At 39.5% G+C, this 22,875-nt stretch overlaps 1 protein-coding gene across 1 annotated transcript; it reads left to right on the forward strand.

The window, feature by feature from the left end:
- Positions 1-15,577: 15,577 nt before the first annotated feature.
- On the forward strand, positions 15,578-21,446 carry LOC104111397 (uncharacterized). The gene is made up of 7 exons (XM_009621086.4): positions 15,578-16,594; positions 17,382-17,535; positions 18,925-18,978; positions 19,075-19,166; positions 20,346-20,581; positions 20,658-20,831; positions 20,988-21,446. Exons 1-7 carry the CDS (start codon positions 15,768-15,770, stop codon positions 21,083-21,085), a joined length of 1,635 nt encoding a protein of 544 aa, XP_009619381.1. The 5' UTR covers positions 15,578-15,767; the 3' UTR covers positions 21,086-21,446.
- Positions 21,447-22,875: the final 1,429 nt, after the last annotated feature.

Consider the following 22,875-nt stretch of genomic DNA (forward strand, 5'->3'; position numbering starts at 1 on the left):
GTCGCATAATACCTTTTATGGACCGCACATTTGTGCTTATGTACCCTTTATTGTCTTATACTTCGGAACACTTATTTTTGAGTTAGATTTCATCCCGAGAGAACAAAAGTCCAGCATTCCTTCAATTTGCACAATTTCATTAGTTTCGGGAACACAATTCAATACTTTCGGAACAAAACAAAAGCTAAAAGGTGCTAATATGCAATCAGAATCCCCATTTACAAGCTCTCATATGGCATAACTAAGATGGGTGTGGACAATTGTACATACCTTTGTTATCGTTGAAGATAACTCAGAATACTCATATATCTCCGCCTGAATTGTAATTACTGATAATCTTCACTAACGGGGTACTTCGTACCCTTCTCCACCTTACTTCTTTTACCTGTTGAAACTTGTATCTACTTTATGATTCTCTCGTTGCTTTTTAAACCATATGGGTGGATAGATATTCATGCCTTAGGACTCCTTATCAAGAAGCTTACACGTCTAAGTACACACATAATCTACTAAAGACCTTACATTTACTCATCATAAGCATGATGCAAAATTGAGTTCCTCTGATCAACTCTTCCACAACCACATTCAATCTCTTACCAACTGTCTTTATGGATGTAGGTATCGTTGTATTATGAATAAAATAGAATTTAGGAGTTTGAATTCTTACAATTGAGCTCTACCACATGATCTAGAGTAAAAAGAAAGAGTGACAATACTAAATGCCTTGTAGCCTCTTGCTTATAAGTGTAATGCACAACACAACCATAAACAAGACTCTACTAGACACGGCTTGTAAATTCTCTAGGACAGAATTGCTCTGATACCAAGTTTGTCACGACCCAAACCGAAGGGCCGCGATGGGCACTCGGTGCCTTGCTCAACCGAGTACCAATGTAACGTATCTTTCTAATCATACTATCATGGGTAAATGAGCCAGAAAGGCCGTCATGAGATAACTAGAATAAAACATAAGGGAATACTCGATATATGACGACCCAACATGATATACAAACTTATACATGTGACATACGAGTCTATAAGGTTGACATGATCATTTGGACACTCAAAACATAGGCCGACAAGGCCATACAAGTATCCATATACATGACATCTGTCTACAAGACTCTAAGAGTACATAAACACATAAATGTTGGGACAGGGCTCCGCCATATGAATCAATACATGCCCAAAGCATACTGACCAAATAGGCAACTCCGGAGCAAGTGGAGTGCACCAACACCTTCCACTGAGCTGATAGCCTACTATGAGGACTGTTAACCTGTCAATCAGGACCTGCGGGCATGAAACACAATGTTACTAGGAAAAAGAGACGTTAGTACGAATAAAATACCGAGTATGTAAGGCAGGAAAGCAAGCTCAATATGATCTTCTTACGTATACAACGAGCAAACCGACTTCCTCGTCATCATATAAGCGTTATAACTCTCATATTTGGAAACCAATATTCTATAACAAAATGGACAATACCTCCCTTAATTGTACTACATCAAATTTGTTACTAAAAGTCACCAAACATCCCAAACAATAAAAATATAATTCACAATAAGCTCTCTGATTACTTCAACAACCATTTTGAGCGGCAAGCTCAATTTACGATTAACAAAATATGGTTTGAATCCAATTCCTTTTCCATGAATCTGCCTACAACATCTATAACATCATACTTATTCTTACCATATAATTTTCACCCCAAAACATCATAAGAATAATCTTCAAATATAGTCCACACGCCTAGCACCTTAACCTTTATCGTCAACCTCTTATTTTTCATGTTATCTTCCTTAATCAACTTAATTAGCACATAGATAAGCTTAACAACAGCAGCCATAACATAATCATGTTATTTATAACAATTTTCTGTCACAACAAACTATATATATATAGCCTCAACACAACCCACAAAAAAAGATAACGATTCTTTGTGCCATGTCAATTACTATCTTGTAGAGTTTCACTCAAACAACTAAACCACCACATGAATAACATTAAGCACAATAAAGAACATGCTTTAATTACCTTAGGCAGTAGATAAAACTTGAAACCCCCAGCCAGTGTAGCTCACAACAACCCTCAATCATACCACAACACTATAGGGGTTATATTATATTCTTGAATCAACTTTTGTGTTCAAGTTGGTGTGTAAACACTTATATTTGGCCTTGAAACTCTAATATATATGAAGGAGGGACTGATTATTAGCTTAATCAGAGAGAACAACACGAAATATGAGGCTATTTTCCTTTGAAGAACCCTCCAAAACAGCCACAAGATGAAGAACTACGATCTAGTAAGCACCACAGGATTTCTATCGTTGGATTCATGTTTTTATCTTAGGTTTTCACCCTAGAATCATGAAGGAACCCTTGGAGAGCATTTAGGAGGGTTTAGGAACTGGTTTGTACGAGAAAAATGAGTTAAAACGGCTTAGAATTGACTTAAATACAAGCTGAAGTTTTACACCGACTTTGTGGGTCCAATGGGAGCTGCTTGTGCAGTCTCTCAAAAATACGAATATCTCTCTACTCCGACGTCGTATCGATGAACGGTCAAATGAGTTAGAAACTAGACTTATTGATCTTCAATTTTGTAGGTAGAAACCCCGTAATTCCAAGTATATGTGGAGAAAAGCTCAACTACATTTGACATAAAATTCCAAATATTTATGAATGTACCTTGTGATGACCTTTGCCAACTTTTGTTCCACAACTCACTTGGCTTCAAAACCTAACACACGTCTATCATACGACTAAAATAACTCATATTATAATCTCCTTATAATGTTAAGCACCCTAGTCTCACTCAAAAGTATATGTTAGAACATTCCAACTTGTCGACTTTCGACGAAACCTATTTTTCTTCAATTCGTTTAGCTTTTTAGCCTTCCAACCCTCTTGGTACTAGGTATTCATGATCTTAAATATTTGTAACCTCTACGGTAACATCATTAACTTACTTTATAAACTTTTCAAAGATGATTTCATTTATGAGCTTACATCAATTGACTTACGACGTACTCATACGTATGAAAACATGGGGTGTAACAATTCAATGAAAATATTTTGCAATATTAAATACACAGTCCGTTATAGAGAATTATGGAATTCATAGCCTAGCGTTACGCATTCTTCAATGACCCCCATAATTATTATTTAAGAGGGGCTTGATCCTAGGACCTTGTTCCCTAGGTGCAACTATAAATAGTGATTTCAACAGCCATTGTAAGGACACAATTTTTCTAACAAACTTATGCTATATACTATTCAATAGCTGAATAATGCTTTATTTCTTGCATACTAAAACTTGTATTACTGCCTCCGGAAGCTTAGCTCCCGGAACCAAAGTTATCTCTTACTTTATCTCGATTTCAATGCTAAGTCTTGTATTTTATTTAATTTATTTATCATTTTGGGATCAAATCGATTTACTTGTCTATAAAACACGTACAAATTCAACTGTATCGTTTTACGGGTAAACAGCTTGGCGCCTACTGTGAGGCTTAGACAATTGCTTAATTGGGTTGATCCTTGCATCTAAGGCTGGCAAGTGGGTCGGTCTATGCCCGTGACCGCGGGCCAAATGGGCCAGGACCGTTAAGACCGGATTTAGTGGGCCTAGGTCGGTCTCGTGGGTCGGTCCTATGCTTTGGGCCCGCCAGGACCGGGATCATTTGGACCGTCAAGGCCCGGGACCAGACCGGTCCCTTCGCGGGCCAAAGGTCCCAACGGTCAGCTTAAAAAATAAATAAATTAAATTTAAAAAATAGCCGTTTAAATTTATATATATATATATATATATATATATATATATATATATATATATATATGTGTGTGTGTGTGTGTGTGTGTATGTTTTTTTTTAATTAGTTATATATGTGTGTATGTATTTTTTTAATTACTTATAATAATATAATAATATAACTCATTTATTCTCCATTACTTCTTGTCCCCTTTATATAATAATATAATAAAATAACCCCCTTATTCTCCATTACTTCTTGTCCCCTTTATTCTCTATTATTTTTTGTCCCATTTATATAATAATATAATAATATAAAAAGATAACCCATATTTATTTATTTTTTTAAAAATTTGGTGGGCCCACTTGGCCCGCGGGCCGGGACCGTTTAGCCCGGGATCAAATGGGCCCGGTTCCGGGCCGGTCCCTACAAAAAGACCGTTTAGCCCGGGCCCGTTTGACCCGTTTAATTTGGGATCGGCCCGGGACCAGGCCCGTGACCATTTGGACCAGCCCACTTTGTCCGTTTAGGCCTGGGACCGGCCCACTTGCCACTCTTACTTGCATCTGTTACTAACTTGTTTAATTCTTTATTTCTTAGCAAAAAATCATAAATATGACAGATAACGATGTCAACATCACGCACAACATTAAGGCATAAGGAATTCAACCTCAACACGAAGATTCGATCAGTGATACCCATAACGAGGAGGGCGTAGCCACGCCGGTCCATGACGGACAATTTCCACAAAATTCCTGATGATGTCGAAGACGAGCACATTGTGGAAATGATGAGAATCTTAAGGGAGCAACAAAGCGCTATTATGGGCCATCTCTCGCGACAAGATCAGGTCATGACAGAATTGAAGTAAGCGTTGTCAGGTGCTTCCAACAACGCGAATAGTAGAGGTCCAGTTCCAATGGGTGAGGTCGGTTTCGACAAGGTTAGAGGGAACGGCGGTGGATCCGGTAACAATAACGAGAATGATCCTTTTAAAACCGAGCTCATGCGGTTTATGAGGAAAATAAACACCCGAATGGATCAAATCCCGGGCGTACCGCCGGTGTTGAAATGACCGGACTCAAAGAAGTACACCCAGTTGTCGTTCAAACCAAGCGCGACACCCGAGTTGATCCCGAAGCGGTTCAAAATGATAGACGTGCCAAAATATGATGGGACTTCGGATTCTCAGGAGCACATCACTACCTATACAATGGTGGTGAAAGGAAACGACTTAGCTCTGCACGAGATTGAATCAGTCTTGTTGAAGAAGTTCGGGGAGACCCTCACGAAAGGGGACCTGACATGGCACTTTTATCCGATCACTCAATAGATTCCTTCGAGATGATCGCTAATTCTTTTATCAAGGCACATGTTGGGGCTAAGTAGGTACATGCTCGTAGGGCCTACATATTAAGAATTGCACAAAGAGAGTCTAAATTGCTGCGAGAGTTCGTGACCAGATTTCAGAAGGAAAAGATGCCTCTACCGGTCGTACTGGACAAATGGGCAGCTGAGGCATTTACTAAAGGGCTGAATCCGAAGAGTTTTGACGCTTCCCTAAAATTGAAAGAAAGTCTGCTCGTGTTCCAGGCGACAATATGGCCAGACGTCCATTAGCGCTACGAATCAAAAATAAGAATAGAAGATGACCAGCTCGGTTTCCCGGCATCAACCAAGGGTCGGGACCGATAGAAGAATAAGGAAAAGTTGAAGGATGATCTTGATGTAGATCGACGGTCTTCTAAAGGTCAGTGTTTGCCCTACGAAAGGGCCAAAGTACGCGACAGAGGTTTCCGGTCGGTGGATAGATTCGCTACCAATAGGAGAGCTGATCGCGATCGAAATAATAGATTGTTGCATGATAAAGAGGTATCAGGCTCCCGAGACTCCACCTACCCCAGGCTGTTCGAGTACAATTTCAACATCAGCGTGGTGGAACTGGTATCAAAAATATGAAACATTAAGGAAGCACGGTTTCGAAGCCAATGAGATCTGACCCCATTCAGAGGGATCCCAATCTATGGTGCGAGTATCATGGGACTAACGGCCATCGAACAGGGGACTGCCGTCATCTGCGTGAGGATGTGGCAACATTTCTGAAAAATGACCATCTCAGAGAATTCATAAGCCATCGGGCTAAGAATAACTTTGACCGCAACCGGGACAACGTAGAACCCTTAAAAGCAGGAGAAAATCCTCCTTGTCTAACGATCAACATGAATTTTGGGGGGGGGGGGAGATTAATGGTGTAATCTTTTCGGCAGCGAAAAGATAAAGGTATCGATGACCCATAGCAAGAGACTCTAGAAAGTCGCTGAGGATGACATCACCTTCACGGCGGAGGACGCAGATGGACTCGTACTACCACATAATGATGCCCTGGTAATTTATCGTAATGTTTTAGATTTTAAAATTAAACGTGTTTTGGTAGATCTAGGAAGTTCAGCCAATATTATCCAAAGGAGAGTGCTGGAACAAGCCAAGTTGACCGAAAGTATAATTCCAGCCACAAAGCTCCTCGTTGGGTTCATTTTAGCAAGTGTGAAAACCCGAGGGAAGATTCTACTGCCCACGAATGTCAAAAGGGTAATGAAAACGACCATTTTTGAAGTAGTAGACGACGATATGGGCTACAATATTATTCTTGGAAGACCATGGTTACACGAGATGAAGGATGTGCCATCAACATACCATCAACTTCTGAAATTCTCAACTCCGGAGGAAATTAAAAAAATAAGAGGAGATCAATCGACGGCAAGGGAGATGAGCGCTATCTTAGTTTGTAGTAGCAAAGGGAAGGATCATGTGGCATAGAAATTAAAGTAATCGACGCCTTCTCCTCAGCCGAACGAAGTCAACAAGGGGGAAGAGTTGTAGGAATCCTATTAGGTACCAAGATATTTCCAGGTATCAGAAGAAACAAACGCAACCAAATCCACAATGGAAGATCTCGAGCAAGTCGCATTGTTCGAAAAGTTCTTGGAGAGGAAGTTCCATTTGGGGACAGGATTAAACCCCGAGCTCAGGTAAGGATTTATAGAATTTCTTAAATTTAACTTTGACTGCTTTGCGTAGTCACATGCGGATATGACAGGTATTCTTCCAAAGGTGGCTGGGCATAAGTTAAGCCTGGATCATAACATCCCTCCGGTAAGGCAGAAGAAATACCATATTGCCGAGGTCAGAAACAAATTTGTCAAAAAAGAGGTAACTCGATTGCTTGATATCGGTTCAATCCGGGAGGTAAAGTATCCTGACTGGATGGCTAATGCAGTAGTAGTTCTAAAAAAGAATACTAAATTTCACATATGCGTAGATTATAAGGATCTAAATAAGGCGTGCCAAAAAGACTCATTTCCATTGCCAAACATTGATCAAATGATTGATGCGACGACCAGGCACGAGTTGATGAGTTTCCTCGATGCCTATTCTGAGTACAACCAAATCAAAATAAACCCGGAAGATCGGGAAAAAACTTCGTTAATAAAGAACTTTGGCACATATTGCTATAATATGATGCTTTTAGGACTTAAGAACGCCGGAGCCACCTACCAAAGGCTTATAAACAAAATGTTTGAAAAATAAAATAGGGAAAATAATGGAAGTTTACATAGATGATATGCTGATTAAGTCTTTGAAAGCAGGTGATCATCTTAAACATCTCCAAGAAACCTTTGACATACTAAGGAAGCACAAAATGAAGCTTAACCGCGAAAAGTGTGCATTCGGAGTCAGCTCCGGCAAGTTCTTGTGGTTCCTGGTGTCACAAAGGGCGATCGAAGTCAATCCCGATAAAATTAAAGCCATTGAGGACATCCTCAACCAACTATCAAATATGAAAGAGGTTCAAAGGTTAACAGGAAGATTGGCCGCTTTGAGCAGGTTCATTTCCCGGTCTTCAGAAAAGTGTCATCACTTCTTCTCACTTCTGAAGAAGAACAACAACTTCGAATGGGCTCCGGAATTCCAGCAGGCTCTGAAAGATTTGAAAAGGTATTTATCGAGCCTTCCATTACTATCAAAATCGGAGGAAGGTGAACAATTGCTCATTTACTTAGCGGTCTCAGAAGTAGCAGCACTTACCGTTTTAGTTCGTGAAGATGAAAGTACGCAATCTCCTATTTATTATGTAACTAAAATTTTAACGGGAGCAAAAACTCGCTAACTACACCTAGAAAAAATGGCCTTAGCTCTCGTAGTCTCCGCTCGAAAGCTTAGGCCTTATTTTAAATGTCTAGACCTTGTTTATGGACGGAGCTTCCACGTGAAAGGGTCCGGTCTCAGTGTAGTACTAATCAGGCCTTCGGGAGAAATCTTGAGGCAAGCCATAAGAATTGTTCCCTTGACTTACAACAAAGCGGAGTATGGGGCCTTGATTACCGGACTCGAGCTAGCCCGAGGACTGGACTCCGAGGTCATAGAAATCAAATGTGATTCCCAACTAGTAGTAAATTAGGTCTACGGAATCTTCGGCGCCAAAGAGGAAGAATGCAACAATATGGAGTGAAAGTCCAGATTCTGCTCGCACGGTTTAGGGGATAGTAAATCACTCACATCCCGAGGGAAGAAAGTGCGGAAGTAGATGCAATAGCTAATCTGAGTTCATCCACGGAAATTAATGGATCAAACTCCGGTACGGTTGTCCAACTTATGAATTCAGTATTGGATGTGGACGGATGTTATGAAGTAAACACGACCAATTTGATCGGGGACTATAAGAATAAGATCATTGACTATGTCGAGCACGGAAAACTACCCGAAGATCCCAAGGCATCCCGGGCGTTGCACACTAAAGCAACCCGTTACTACTTTAAGGGAGGCCAATTATATAGGAATTCTTTTCAAGGCCCGTTGGCCCGATGTTTAGGAGCCTCCGAGGCTAATTACATCATGAGAGAAAAAATCACGAAGGAATCTGTGGAAATCATTCGGGTGCAGATTCCTTGGTATTAAAGCTAATTAGGGTAGGATACTACTGGCCCCGGATGGAACAAGATTCTAATACATATATTCAGAAATGCGATAAGTGTCAATGCCATGCACCGTTGGTGCATCAACCAACAGAACTATTGCACTCGGTTTTGTCGCCCTGATAATTCATGAAATAGGGGATGGACATAGTCGGTCCGCTGCCGCCGACTCCCAGTAAGGTAAGATTTCTTTTGATTTTAACTGACTAAATTTCTTAGTGGGCTGAAGCAGGTCCTTCCCAAAATATTGGCTAGCGCGAAGTAGTCGATTTCCTATGAGAGAACATAATTTGCAGGTTCGAGATACCAAAAGAGATATCTTGTGACAACGGGCCACAATTCATAGGCACAAATGTTACAAAATTCCTTGAAGACCTAAAAATCAAAAGAATCACATCATCGCCATACTACCCAAGCGCAAATGACTAGGCAAAATCAACGAACAAAGTAATTATTCAGAATCTCAAAAAGAGATTGGAAGCGGCCAAAGGCAAATGGCCTGAAGAGTTACCAGGAGTGCTATGGGCGTACTGAACAACGGACAAATCAAGCATGTGAGAGATGCCTTTCTCTATCGTATACGAACAGAAGCCCTGATCCCGGTGGAAGTGGAAGAACCTACCATGAGATACTTTCGGGAGGACGAGGAAGCAAACAACGAAGCATTGTTGGTTAGATTGGAGCTAGTCGACGAATGCAGGGACTTGGCGCATATAAGGATGGTGGCCCAAAAATAAAGGATGGAAAGATATTACAATCGAAGAGCTAATCTCCGTTATTTCAAAGTGAGAGACTTTGTTTTAAGGAAAGTGACTCAAAATACCCAAGAGCTCACCGCATGAAAGTTGGGTCCAACATGGGAAGGCCTCTACCGAGTTTCAGTTGTGACCGGGAAATGATCATACGAATTGGAAAATCAAGACAGAGTAAAATTGCCGAGCAACTGGAATGTGGCACACCTCAAAAGATACTATTGCTGATGAGCACCGCCTATAGTGAAAGTATGTGTTGCACTTTTTTCCCTTCGTCCAGTTTTTGTCCTAATTCGATTTTTCTGGCAAGGTTTTTAACGAGAAAACGACAGAAATCATACTACAGGGAAAGCACAATTAGCATAAATAAGGCCTTTATATGATAAGGCATGGAAGCAATGAGCCATTATGGGATGGTTAGATAATCTTTTGCTCGGTAGCAAAGTTTCTACCAGGAATAAAGTTTGTTATCAGGCCAATGGTTACCCGACCTCTCACGAGTGTAAGCCACTGGGGGAAGGGGGGGGGGGGGTTAGATAGTCTTTAGCAAAATTCCTAACAATAAGTGAAGCTTGCTATCAGACCAAAGATTATCCAACCATTCACTAGTGGGATCTTCAAAGGAACAAAACTTCCAGTGTTCAAATTTGCACTCTTCGCATTCGAACACTTGGGGGGGGGGGGGGGGAGGGGATGATATGAGAATACAGCAACATGACTGCCACATAAATCGAGACTATAAAATTCAGGAACAAAGATGTATCATCGGGTCCGGGGACTGCGCGGCCAGCCCAGTAGAAATAAGTTATACAAATTAGCCAGAAGTAATGGCAATTTCTTTTTAGCACAACGAATGCTTATGTACTTTTGAAAATGAAAGGAATAAAGTAAAGTCATTTTATTTTTATCTTGTTTCTTGTCAGAACGATGAATTAATTTTATCATTTGAAAGTTAATCAAGTACTTCAAATGCTAGTGCTGAAATAAACATGAGACGTCCTCTTTAAAAGCACTGTAAACATAAGAGGGACCTCTCTTATGAAACCCTCACAGTAAAAGGGTTGGTTTCGAAAGAATTCATGCAGGGGATCCAAATACTATCGAGGAAAAAACATACCCGAAACCTTGCATAACTCGATGCAAAGAAAATAATTTACGCAATACTTAAATGAAAAATCACTTTTATATAACAAACATGCCAAGTAGCACAAATACAAAAGTATGAAGTGAAAAACAAAAAGGAAAGAAAGAAAAAAGCTAAACTAATGCATCCTTAGAACTCGGGGGAAGAGAAGCATCTGTGCCCCAGGAGAAGTAGGTGGATCTGCCGCCGGCTTGAGATCTTGACCTTCATCATCATCCCCTTCAAGTTATTATTGAATTACCGAGAACTTGGAACCAGAACCAGAAGAGTCAGTCGCATCAAGTTGGACCGAGAGACCCCTTCGGGCAGTTGACTCCAGCTCACGAGCCTTGGCGATCTCAGCATCAAAGTCAATGATGTACGCTTTGACCTTTTCCAAGTTTTCTCTACTCATGCAATACATAGAATATGTTTTTTCAACAATGAGGGAAGCCGATCGGCGCTGAAGCTCTTCCTTAAGCTGGTCAACCTCGGTCGAAAGGTTATTCCGCAAGGATCTAGCGGCCTAAAGGCTAGCGTCAAGGTCACAGATAGTGGAGTTATAAACTTTATTGTGATCAATGACCTTCATATACTTCTCTTATATCCGGGCATACTTTTCCTCCACATCAACCTCTTCAGCTTTGGAGTACAAGGCTGCCTCCAAATTATTTAGTCTTTCAGTAGAGGTAGCCTCGCGATCGGCAACAGCAAGAACAACATTTTGGACCTCAGACCACTTTGCCTTGGACTCTTGAAATTGTACCCTTAACAGGGTGGCATCTTGGCTGAGGGTCACCACCTCTTGCTCCCTCTACTGCAACCGAGCCTCCTACCCAACAGCCTCGATAACTTGTGCTTCCAGTGCCAGAAGGTGAGCAACAATTTGATCCTGCTTAGCCAATAGTTGATTCTGCTCGGATATGAGTTTCTCTTTATCAAGGATCAACTTTTGAAGGCCCTCATAGCGAAGCTAGAAGAAACAGTAGAGGGAACAAACATCGTACCTCAGTTGTGTGATGTATGGCATTGTCTATCATACACTCTCCGGGAGACAATGTATTTTATTCTTATCTTTCTATGAAGCCAGAGGCTTCAGGTAATTAGCGAGTTCCACCGGTCGGGACAACAAATGGCACCCGGTAGAGACCGAGAGGGAAACACACCTCCTCCTCTGAGGATCTTCGGAGGGGGGGCGAATAGTTATGCCTCAAATTCTCATAGACTGGGGACTGGGGAGGAGGGACATCCTCCTCTCGATTTCTACGGCCGGTGGAGATGATGTGGCAGTTGCTGGTGGAGAAAGCATGATTGACGAAAAAGGAGATGAAGTTGATGGTGTAGTGGGTTGAGAAACAGTTGCGACAAAAGCAGTGCTAGTTATTGGTTTCTCATCAACCGAAGACGGAAGAGGTACGGTACCGGGAGCAGCGACTGGGGCTTGAAAGCGAGAGTTGGCATCCTTCATTATATCATGATCTCCCCAGAGCGCTTGGATATCGTCATCGGTTGGTGTTATTAGCTCAGCAGATTGAGCACTCTATTAAGCTGATGCATGTCGTCGTCTTCTCTATAGGGAAGCCCCTTCATCACTGGCTCCCTCATTGTCATAGATCACCATAGTGGTTGCGACAGACTCAGGTGCAGCATTCTTCACCCTTTTATTTTTATCCTTAGCCGTATGGGAACATTGCCTTTTTTATTATTTGTTCTCCGACCGGGGACTCCGATAGGAAGCACCTGCACCGGAAGTATATCCGATGACACTTGTTCGGGCGAAGGCCTCCTACAACAACCTCGCCGCATATGCGGGATCAGGTAAAACGTCCTCCTCGGGGATGGTAACAGAGCCCTGCGGAAGACCTGAATTCAACAAAAAGAGAAGTTAGCCAGTTTTCTTATATGTGAGATAAAAACAAGATAAGTTCGAGAATCAACTTACCATAATTTTTGGCCTTCCATCCGTATTTAAGGGCCAGTTGTTTCCACCGGCGGGTCTCGAGCATGGTGACGTCCAAGATCTTCTGGACCCACTGGTCCAAGCCTTCAACCTTTGGTAGTGTTCACAGAGTTACTGAAATAATAAAAAGAGAAGGATCAGTAATAATATGGAACAACTTTTAATTAGAAAAAGATTGACATTAAACTTACGTGTACGATTCCATGACATAGGAAACAATGGAGTTGTGGCCTGGATGATATCTCTGGTAGCAATTAAAATGAACTGCTCCATCCATTCACGGTCGTTGTCATCATCCATGCTGGTGAGAAAAGTATGGTGACTATATTTGCTGAAGTTTATCATTCCCCTACGAAAAATCTTTGGGGAGTAAAGGTTCATCATTCGAGCCAGAGATAGCTCTTCCCCCGTCTCCTGGCATAGCCGCCGAAGACAGGCTACCGTCCGCGAAACAGAAGGGCTCACCTGTGCCAAGATGACTTGATAGCTGAAGCAAAACTTCAAGATTACAGAGTCAAGTCCCCCGCTCAATAAGAATGGGCCCAACGTGAAGGAATACATGTAAACGTATGTAAAATACTTCTTCGGGAAAGTTACTCGCTTCGCCAGATAGGGAGTAATGATGTTCAAATTATGGCAACCACAGTCTTTCTTCACAATATGAATGCTAGAAGGACAGATGGAAGAAGGGTACACACCAACAACCTATGTGCGGGAGTTAGCAGAAGGAAATTTCTCTTCAAAATCCTTGGTTGTATTGAGCTTTTTGGGGATAATGGTGCTCAGTGTAGGAGGAACATCATCATTTGTGCTTTCTTTGTTTTTTGAAGAACTGGAGTTCTTGGAGGAGGAAACCATGGTTAGTAGATGGAAGTAGGAGTTATTTGAAAAAGAAGAATAAAGAGGAGTGAAAGCTAGGAGAAGTTGGATGCAAAGAAGTTGAAAGAGTTTTGAAAAATTATGAAGTGTAAAAGAAGAAGGGTGAGGCGTATAAGTAAAGGAATAGACGGCTAAAATCGTGGCCATGATTACCTCGAGAACCGGCAAAAGTACTGCTAAATCGTGGAGTGACGCGTGCTCGGGGCTTTAAATGCGGAGAGACGTGCGTCTAATCAAGCGTCAGAAACTTTTCAGAAGAGATCAAAAAATTTTCCACCTTGAAAGGTATCTTCACCAACTTCCCGATGACACAAGGATGTGCCACCGGAAAGTAGGGAGACTATCTGTATAAGGTAAAATCGGTTCATATTAAATACTCAAATAATAGAGTGACACGTGGAACCAGAGGTAGACGGAAAGTGAGACAGGTGGAGACCAAGACCGGGGGCAGCAACTTCGGTTAGCACTAGGGAGCCCCCGAAAGGAATATTGCTAATGAAGATAAACGAGTGTCTGCCATCCGGTAGCATTCAATGAAGAATATTCTGCAATATTAAATACACTGCCAATTATAGAGAATTATGACATGCATAGCCTGCCGTTACACATTCTTCAATGACCCTTATAATTGTCATTTAAGAGGGGCTTGATCCTAGGACTTGTTCCCTAAGTGCAATTATAAATAGTGATTTCAACAGCCATTGTAAGGACACAGAATTTATGACAAACTTATGCTATATACTATTCAAAAGCTCAATAATACTTTATTTCTTGCCTACTCAAACTTTTATTACTGCCTCCGGAAGCTCTGCTCCCGGAACCAAAGCTATCTGCTACTTTATCTCGATTTCAATGCTAAGTCTTTCATTTTATTTAATTTATTTATCATTTTGGGATCAAATCGATTCGCTTGTCTATAAACAACGTACAAATTAAACTGTACTATTTTACGGGTAAACAAAAAGTACATAAAATGAAGATACATATAATAAAAAAAGAGAGCTATAGTAAGAGGAAAATAAATATTGCATATATAAGAACTGAGAAAGTCGTTTGTTTATTATCACTAGTCGTTTGTTTATTATCACTTGTTGACGTTCATTACACTTTCTAGTCTCCTGTAGTGGTCGTCGTTGAGACATCCGAAGTGAAATATATATATTTTTTTTTTGGATCCTAAGAGGTTATTTGGTTTACATATTAGTTATGCACGATTATTTAAAATCACGGATCAATAGTTATGTGACAAACCAAACATTATATTATTTTATGCAGGATCTTATGCGAAGATTATTATTATTTTGTTATCAATGATTAGAATAAAAGAATTTTAATACGGAACGCTTCCTCCTCAAAGGGATGTTATGTAACGTGAAGTTGCATTAGTTTTAGACAGGTGAGCTTTGAATACCATATGCTTGAGAATACATTGTAGCACACATCACTAGGAAGCGAATCCAATTCTATAGAGATTTGAGTTTAAACCTCTTGATCTTAGCATTTTATTTTAAACCTTTTGACCACAAGATCAGTGTTTTGTTTGCTAAAGTCATAGCATAAATCAATGTGCTTTGTATTAATATAGGACGGACGATAATGTGCAGATATTCTAAAGAATGATGTTTAATTCCATTTAGTATACTATACTTAAGGTGGCAAAATCCTAACAGAGCAAAACAAAACGTTAGGTAATTTATTCTTATTTGTTTAAATTTTCATGGATCGAGTTAAATGTTATCCGAACTTGTAGAAGGTAAATTAGATAAAACGATTTTTTATTACATATTACGAGATGCATATAAAAAATGATCTTATAAAGATGTATTGTAATTCATATCGATCTCCAATGTTATTTTTTACGAATCTCTTGTAAATTGAAACATATAATTAACTGAAAAAATATTTATATTGTCATAAAATCAATATTCCTTTTATAATAGATATCTCATAAATTGAATGAGATACTACTAAAAAGGATAGCTCGGTACACAAAATATTCTGTATTCACATATGACCTCGGAAAGAATCATACCATACGGATATGATATAAACAATCTACCATAATGCAATCATAATCTATAATATAAAAAAAAAAAAAAAAAACGTGAGGGTGCAAAATAGTAGAACCCATTTCTTCATATGCAATTGTAAGTTGTAACTTAAGGGGCCCAATCACGTGACTGCCCTACCTAACGGACTCGTCAATCGTAACATCTGTAACGGTTCCATCTTCTCAAATGAAGTGCATTAACGGTGAAACCCACAAACGTTACCTTTCACGTCGTCTATTCTCTCCGTTCCATACCCTAACTAACGTCCACTCATGGCTTCTTGTGACGACGATTTCTCACTCCTCGGTGACGATAACGCCGCCGTCACCGTCACTCCTACCACCACCACCACCCACCCTTCCAATCCTGCTTACCACCACCACCATCAACCTTTCTCCCACCGTTACAAGCCGGCGCAAATACACGCCCCGCCGATCTCCAGCGGTAGTCCGAAAAACATTTCCGGCGATGAAGACGGTGACGGTTACAGCGACAATAACAACACGCCATCGTATCATATCGGAGTGAATCCGTACGATACCGATTCTAATCCGTTCGAAAACGACGGTGACGTTAACAGATCGAGGCTCAATCAATCAAACGACAACAAACGAACGGATCGAGAGGATATCAGCGATAACGGAACGCCGTATAATTACAAAAGATCAAAAATCACTTCCTCCTCAGCCGCCTCCGGCGGCAGCGGCAGCGGAGAGTTCCGGAAGGACAGAGAAGAATGGAGCGATACGGCAATAGCGTGTTTATTAGAGGCATACATGGAGAAGTTTGTGCAATTGAATAGAGGAAATTTGAGAGGGAGAGATTGGGAAGAAGTGGCGGCGATGGTGAGCGAAAGGTGTGAGAAGCAATCGAAGAGTGTGGAACAGTGTAAGAATAAAGTTGATAATTTGAAAAAAAGGTATAAATTGGAAAGACATCGGATGAGTAACGGCGGAATCACGATGAGTCATTGGCCTTGGTTCAAGCAAATGGAGCAAATTGTTGGGAATTCAGTATCAGGAAAGGCTACGTCTACATCTGAAGAGGACAAAGCCATTGTTGCAGTTACCAACTCTAGCATTGGCAGACAATCTAAAAGGTAATACCTTTTCTAAGGCGGATTCAGGATTTTAACTTGAGGTTTCAGAATCTTAGCACTAAACTCACTGTACTTCTAAAATTACGAGTTCAGAAACTAATAGTGTTGAAATTCTTTTGTTTTCCACATATATATCTATGTTCCTGTAGCACTAAATCTACATCCGCCACTGCTTTCTTTACTTGGCAGTTCTAAACTTCTAATTGTATAACAATTTGATTCTTTTTCTTGCATTGGATAAAAGTTTTTTGATATATTGAGTGGAATGGATATAGATGATTCATATAACGGACCCTAATGGGTTGGGATTGAGGTGTAGTTGATTGATTGATTTGATAATATCCCTTCAGAATATTGAGGGTTGATGTATAACAAGGTTGATCTGCCATTGCTGAAATGAATTGACCTTTTCTTTATGATACGTAGCAAAACTGTTTATCAAAGTCGTAATCTTCCTCAGCTTGGAGTGAGCTGTACCATTTTTAAGTCCGCGTGTGACTCATATTAATTAGATATGATGTTCTAATTGATTGGGAAGCTTGAAATTTTCAATTGTTTTATAGAATATGTTTTTACTTTTCAAGTTATCCATGATACAGAACTAAACAGTTAAGATGTATATTAGTTTGATCAAAGCAAAAACTGGAGTTCCTTGTCTTTACTTTCTTTGATATAGCTTCTATTTGCTAGTGGGAATCTGCATATAAAATACTTGAATACAGTTCTTCTTCTTCTTCTTCTACTACTACTAATTCTAACATTTCTGTTCCTCCTAAACCTGCTTCAGATATGGAACAGCAGTGCCTGGTCCCAGTGGACAGATTGTAAAGTCAAAATCTTCTATGGGTCCAAGGTGGAGAAGGGTAGTTCTTAAAATTAGTGGTGCTGCACTAGCTGGAGCCACGCCAAACGCTAATGACCCAAACAACCTTGATCCAAAGGTTTATTTACTTCCAATGTTCTCTCTATAATTTGAAGCAAGACTGGTTTAATCTTGGAAGAGATGAATTGGGTTTGAAAAATTTAATGATAGTTTGGAGAGGATGCCTATGTGAATATATTTCATTCTGAGTGTACCAAACAAACACATTCAAGATATTACATAATATTGTCATTTTTTACACGCAAAGTTAGATGACAGATCAGTGGATCTCTTGATGGAGACTTACCTATTGCAAAATTGGAGGATTAACTTATATTTGCAAAATGAATGTAGTACAATGTATTTAGGTCAAGAAGTTAAACGTGTCTTTCCGGCACTGTAAAATGATGGTAATGTTGAGGAAGGGTTTTTTCCTACAGTTTGGCTATTAGTTAATGTGGCATTTAACAGTCTAGAGACTGAACCTTTACAGTAACAACAACTACTACTACTCAATGGAGGTGGCTGTCTGAACCTTCATTGTTCATGTCACTCAATGTGAGTCGAGTCAAATATTATAAACATTTAGTTTCTCTAGCACTAGAAGTTTTCTGTATTTTCTACCGGCATATAACTCTCTGACAAGACTTTAAGACTCCTATCGAACATTGGACCTAAAGTAAACGCAGTGGCGGAGCCACGTTATACTAAGGGGTGTCAAATGATACCCCTTCGCGAGAAAAATACACTGTGTGGCTAGGTAAAAATATAAATTATATATAAATATACTATGCATTGACTCCCCTTAATTTTTTGATATATTTACTTTTATATATTTTGACACCCCTTAACGAAAATTCTGGCTCCGCCACTGAGTAAACGTACTAACATGACTAAAACTTAATCCCAACAAATTTTTATTTCATATATGAATCTTTTTTCCTTTAAAATTGTGCCCTATTTTTCGCCTTTGCCTAAGATATTTTACCAGTTGAATTCAAACTGCTGTGGAAGTAGGTTGGCCTAAAACAGCTATCAATGTAATCTTAGATGATGCTTTTAATTTTGGGTCGACTAGAAACTTTAGATTTTCTCATTGGAGGGGGTATTACTTTCTTATTACCTTCTCGGAAAAAAGGGTTATTACTCTCTTACTCTGTATTCAATGAAGAAATCTTGTTATATGACCACTTGAGTGAGAGCTGTATGACCTCCTAAGAAAGTGGATTTATCACAAAACGTAATGTCAATATTACCAACATGATAAATGGGTAAAACATTTTCAGCCTGTGTGAGAAAAGTCAATTTGGTAAGCAAGAAGTTCTCATATTAATTGCTGCTACATTTTGGATTCTGTTTCCTAATTAAGTGAGATGTCGTACTTTGTCATGTATCTATAAAGGAGTTAAGTGTTCTTTTCTTTATTGTAAATGCTGATAATAAAGTTTTTATCTTTGAAATATGCCAGGTGGCCATGCTAGTTGCTAGAGAAGTCTCAATAGCTTGCCGTCTTGGTATAGAGGTATCAGTCAGAAAAGCTTCTTATTTTTTTTCCCAAGGAGTAGCACTTTTGCCGTATTCAGATTCCCTTGAACGTGCATGTGAATTGTTGCCTTAGGTGGCAATAGTTGTTGGCGGACGCAATTTCTTTTGTGGAGACACATGGGTGACTTCAACTGGATTGGATCGATGTACTGCCTATCAAATTGGGTAATCTCCTCCTGTCTAATTTGTGATTTACGATTCTATTATTAACTATAAGTAATACTATTATTCATTTGGTTTATTTTCGTATAAGAGGCGGAATGATAAAATCACACCTCATAGAACGGATGATCTTGATAGTCCAGTGAATGTTTCTAGTTTCTATATCCTGCTTGTAGTTTTGTTTCTATGCTATTTATATCTATGGAATCTCGTTGTTTTGGTTGAATATTTTTGTGAGCTTTAATTATTATGATATCTTAAGATTCCTTCATTTGTATCCTTAGTCTTGGTGCATGTTGATATTGGAATGACGGAATGGTTGAAAGTGCAAGAGAAAAAAGGAAAAATAAAACAGTATCTAGAGAGTCAGGTCTGTGATGTGCAGGGCAACTTTTTTAGTGATTTGTAATATAAATTATAGGGGTTGAACTTTTAACAACTGTGGAATAGGTCTGTTGATGTGTTTTATTTTATTTGAAATATAACTTTGGTGTACATGCTTCTACAACATGGGCGTTACTTGATTTAAGGTGCCTTGGTTATGCGATTTCGGGCTAAAGTAACTAGTTCAATATGACAAAAAGTTCAATTTGAATATGGCTAATGGAAGAACCAAGGCTACTTTTGCGATAAAGAAAATGAAACTGGATTAAATCACCATTCCATCCCCTAAATTTGATTTTAAATGTCTACTAGCTTTGACAATCTCCACTTGCTTTGTCTGCCTACCCCTCCTCGACCTTCGTGGCATGCTGCCGTTTTCCCCCCTCAAGATACTTGCTAGCTCCCGTTGCACCCTCACCTTTATGGCTCTATCCCATGCAAGTGGCTACTAACCCATTAGTTGCTTGGGGTGGGGAATGGTGGTTTGCAGGACATGGAGGCAAGTTGCAGGGGGAGGGGAGGATTATCGGAGTTTGTAGGTGGATGGGCATGTGGTTGTGAGCAAGGTTTAACAGGAGTTCGGGAGACATGAAGGTAGGAGGAGCTTGAGTTGCAGTCAAGTTCTTTATCATTTTGATTGGATTATTGGAAGCATAAGCTAGGTTGTGTTGACAGGAAAGTTGGTCTAGTCTACTGAATGTGAGAAAGTTTGCTCTCACTTTCTTGGCATAGTAATGGTATTTTCCATTCGTTTCTCTAATGAACTAATTGTGCCTATGATTTCCTAACCTTGAGCAGAATGATGGCAACTATGATGAACTCGATACTGCTGCAGTCGGCATTAGAAAAGTTGGGTGTGCAGACTCGTGTGCAAAGTGCATTTTCCATGCCTGAGCTTGCTGAGCCATACAGTAGGCAACGGGCTATACGACATCTTGAAAAAGGTAGAGTTGTGATCTTTGGTGGTATTGGAGCTGGCACAGGGAATCCGCTCTTCTCTACCGATACAGCTGCAGCACTCAGAGCTTCTGAAAGTACGAAATGTTACACTCGGAATCTCTGTTTTTACTATTTAAGAGTGGTTAATGATTCAAAGTTTTCCTTCTCCAGTTCATGCCGATGCACTACTCAAGGGTACAAATGTAGAAGGTGTCGACGTTTGTGACTCCCGAAATAATAATAATGTTGCTGCTGAGCATATTTCCTTCAGGGAGCTGGTTTCTGGAGGTGCTTCCCCCTTGGATCTGATGGCTGTTACATTATGCGAGGAGAATGCAATTCCTGGTCTGTATTTCTTGAATGGCTCTATCATCGCCAACATTATCCTATAGAACTATTTGCTCCTATATCATTCTATCTTCAGCTACTTTACTTCATGGAAGTGTGTTTAGTTTCAGTCTGAAGAATAATTGTTCTTGACATGCTTTGCTTTTCTTGCAGTTGTTATTTTCAATCTTCATGGGCCTGGAAATATATCAAGAGCGTTATGTGGAGAGCAGGTGGGTACACTGATTGATCAAACAGGAAGGGTTAGCTAACATTTTCTTGATATATGTGTGGCATTTACCTTCATCTTACGCGAAACTCTGAGGTTAATTTAAAGAGATCTAGAGGGAAGAACATTGTGGATGCAATGGACATGGAGTTCCAAGTTGAACCCGCGATGACTTATACTCAAGAGGCAACAAGTTGTATAACATGGGAAGACGATAATTGGATCTAACTTAAAACAGATTGTTACAAGTGTAGATTAATTTCACTAGACCAGTGTTGTAGGATGGATTAAACATGTGCAATGAGATAAGTTAAGGCAGGAAAGCAACAGGAACTGGTGGTTATATGGGATATTGGGAGAGGTCAAACTCATTATAAATTGGCATTCCCACGCCTTACTGCGAATCCAATTTTTGCTGTCTTAGAACTAAAAATGACTTAGCATGCGTCGAGGTTAATAGTATGATCACGCTTAAATAGACATACTAAATAGAGTAATATACTATTTTGGGGGTCTGAAGATATGTAAGTCAATCTTTTCAGTCTTTCCTTTTTCTTTTTCTTTACTTCAAGTTTGAAGTATTTGAATGGAAGTCCAATACCAGGATAAGAAAATTGAAGTTCCACTTCAAAGAAGTAGAAGAGTGCAACACGAAAGAGGGGGCAGACTCATTATCCGCCAAATTCTAATTATATACCGTTGGCCTTTTGAGATTTTCCAGTTATTAAAAAAAAAACTTGCTAGGTTGAGAACGGAAATTCTAACTTGCTAGGATACAATACCTTGTTTGGGTTTTATGGATGCTTGTCTCGATAATAGATAGAGGAAAGTGCTTCCAAGGTGCTACAGACGGACAAAAAGTTCTACCTCAAGTCTCTCAAGTAATCAACTACCGTCATATCTCTCTATAACAGCATCCTTATATAAAAACACTTCACTATAAAAGTCAAGCTTTTCCGGAATCAATATTTATGTTATGTTATAATATATGTCTTCTATAACAGCACTTCGCTATAACATCCAAAAATATTTGGAACAAACGAGGATGTTATAGAGGTGTTTGATTATAATGAGCTCTCTCTTGGGTTCTGCTTGTATCCAGATCAATATCTGCACAAAGTATGTAGAAGTGTGTATGAGTACAAAAGATAATGTTTACTCGGTAAGTATCATGCAATTTATCTTCTTTGCTTGCTTAATTATGCTAGTGAAAAAAAGGGGAAAGAAACTAAATACGAAGTTCTTTTAAAGAAATGAGTAAAGGCACTACTATCCAACTATGGATATATCCAAAGGACCGACGCCTTTGTATTTCTCAGTTAATTCTTGTTTCTTCTACATTATCTTTAATTTATTATTCAACTTATAATTTAGGGAACTTTGTAAAATTCTACTCTTCTTGACTATGCCATAATAGAAAGAGCAGTACGTACTGTCATAAATTCGTATAAATAACCTATAGAAGTCTTTCTCTCAGATTATATCTCTTATTTTCTACAATCTCTAGCCCACAAAAGGAAAACAAAACGTCACATCATCAATCCACTCCTATCAATTTTGCTATGACAATCATTTAGAAAATTTGAAGGGGGATGCTTGAACGCGCGTAAGTTGTCTCCGTGTGACCTATAAGTTACGGATTAGAGTCGTGAAAGTAGTCAGTAATATTTACGTTAGGATAGAATATTTATATTATATCTTTTAGGATGCAGTCCTTTTTCGGACCCTGAATGACCACGAGATATTTTATGCATCGGAATATGTTATGATTATTGATTATTACAACCTCAAATGACTTTATGAACAGCCTAAATATCCTGGTAAGAGAAAAAC

Source organism: Nicotiana tomentosiformis, chromosome 7, assembly GCF_000390325.3.
Source record: "Nicotiana tomentosiformis chromosome 7, ASM39032v3, whole genome shotgun sequence".
In the NCBI taxonomy this organism is placed as follows: domain Eukaryota; kingdom Viridiplantae; phylum Streptophyta; class Magnoliopsida; order Solanales; family Solanaceae; genus Nicotiana; species Nicotiana tomentosiformis.

What these genes read in the sequence shown, in the direction of transcription:
- LOC104111397 (XM_009621086.4), top strand. Translation starts at nt 15,768, where the DNA reads ATGGCTTCTTGTGACGACGATTTCTCACTCCTCGGTGACGATAACGCC. An exon ending in CAAACAACCTTGATCCAAAG is followed by an intron (nt 17,536 to 18,924) that starts GTTTATTTACTT and finishes GAAATATGCCAG; the next exon opens with GTGGCCATGCTAGTTGCTAG. An exon ending in CGAGGAGAATGCAATTCCTG is followed by an intron (nt 20,832 to 20,987) that starts GTCTGTATTTCT and finishes CTTTTCTTGCAG; the next exon opens with TTGTTATTTTCAATCTTCAT.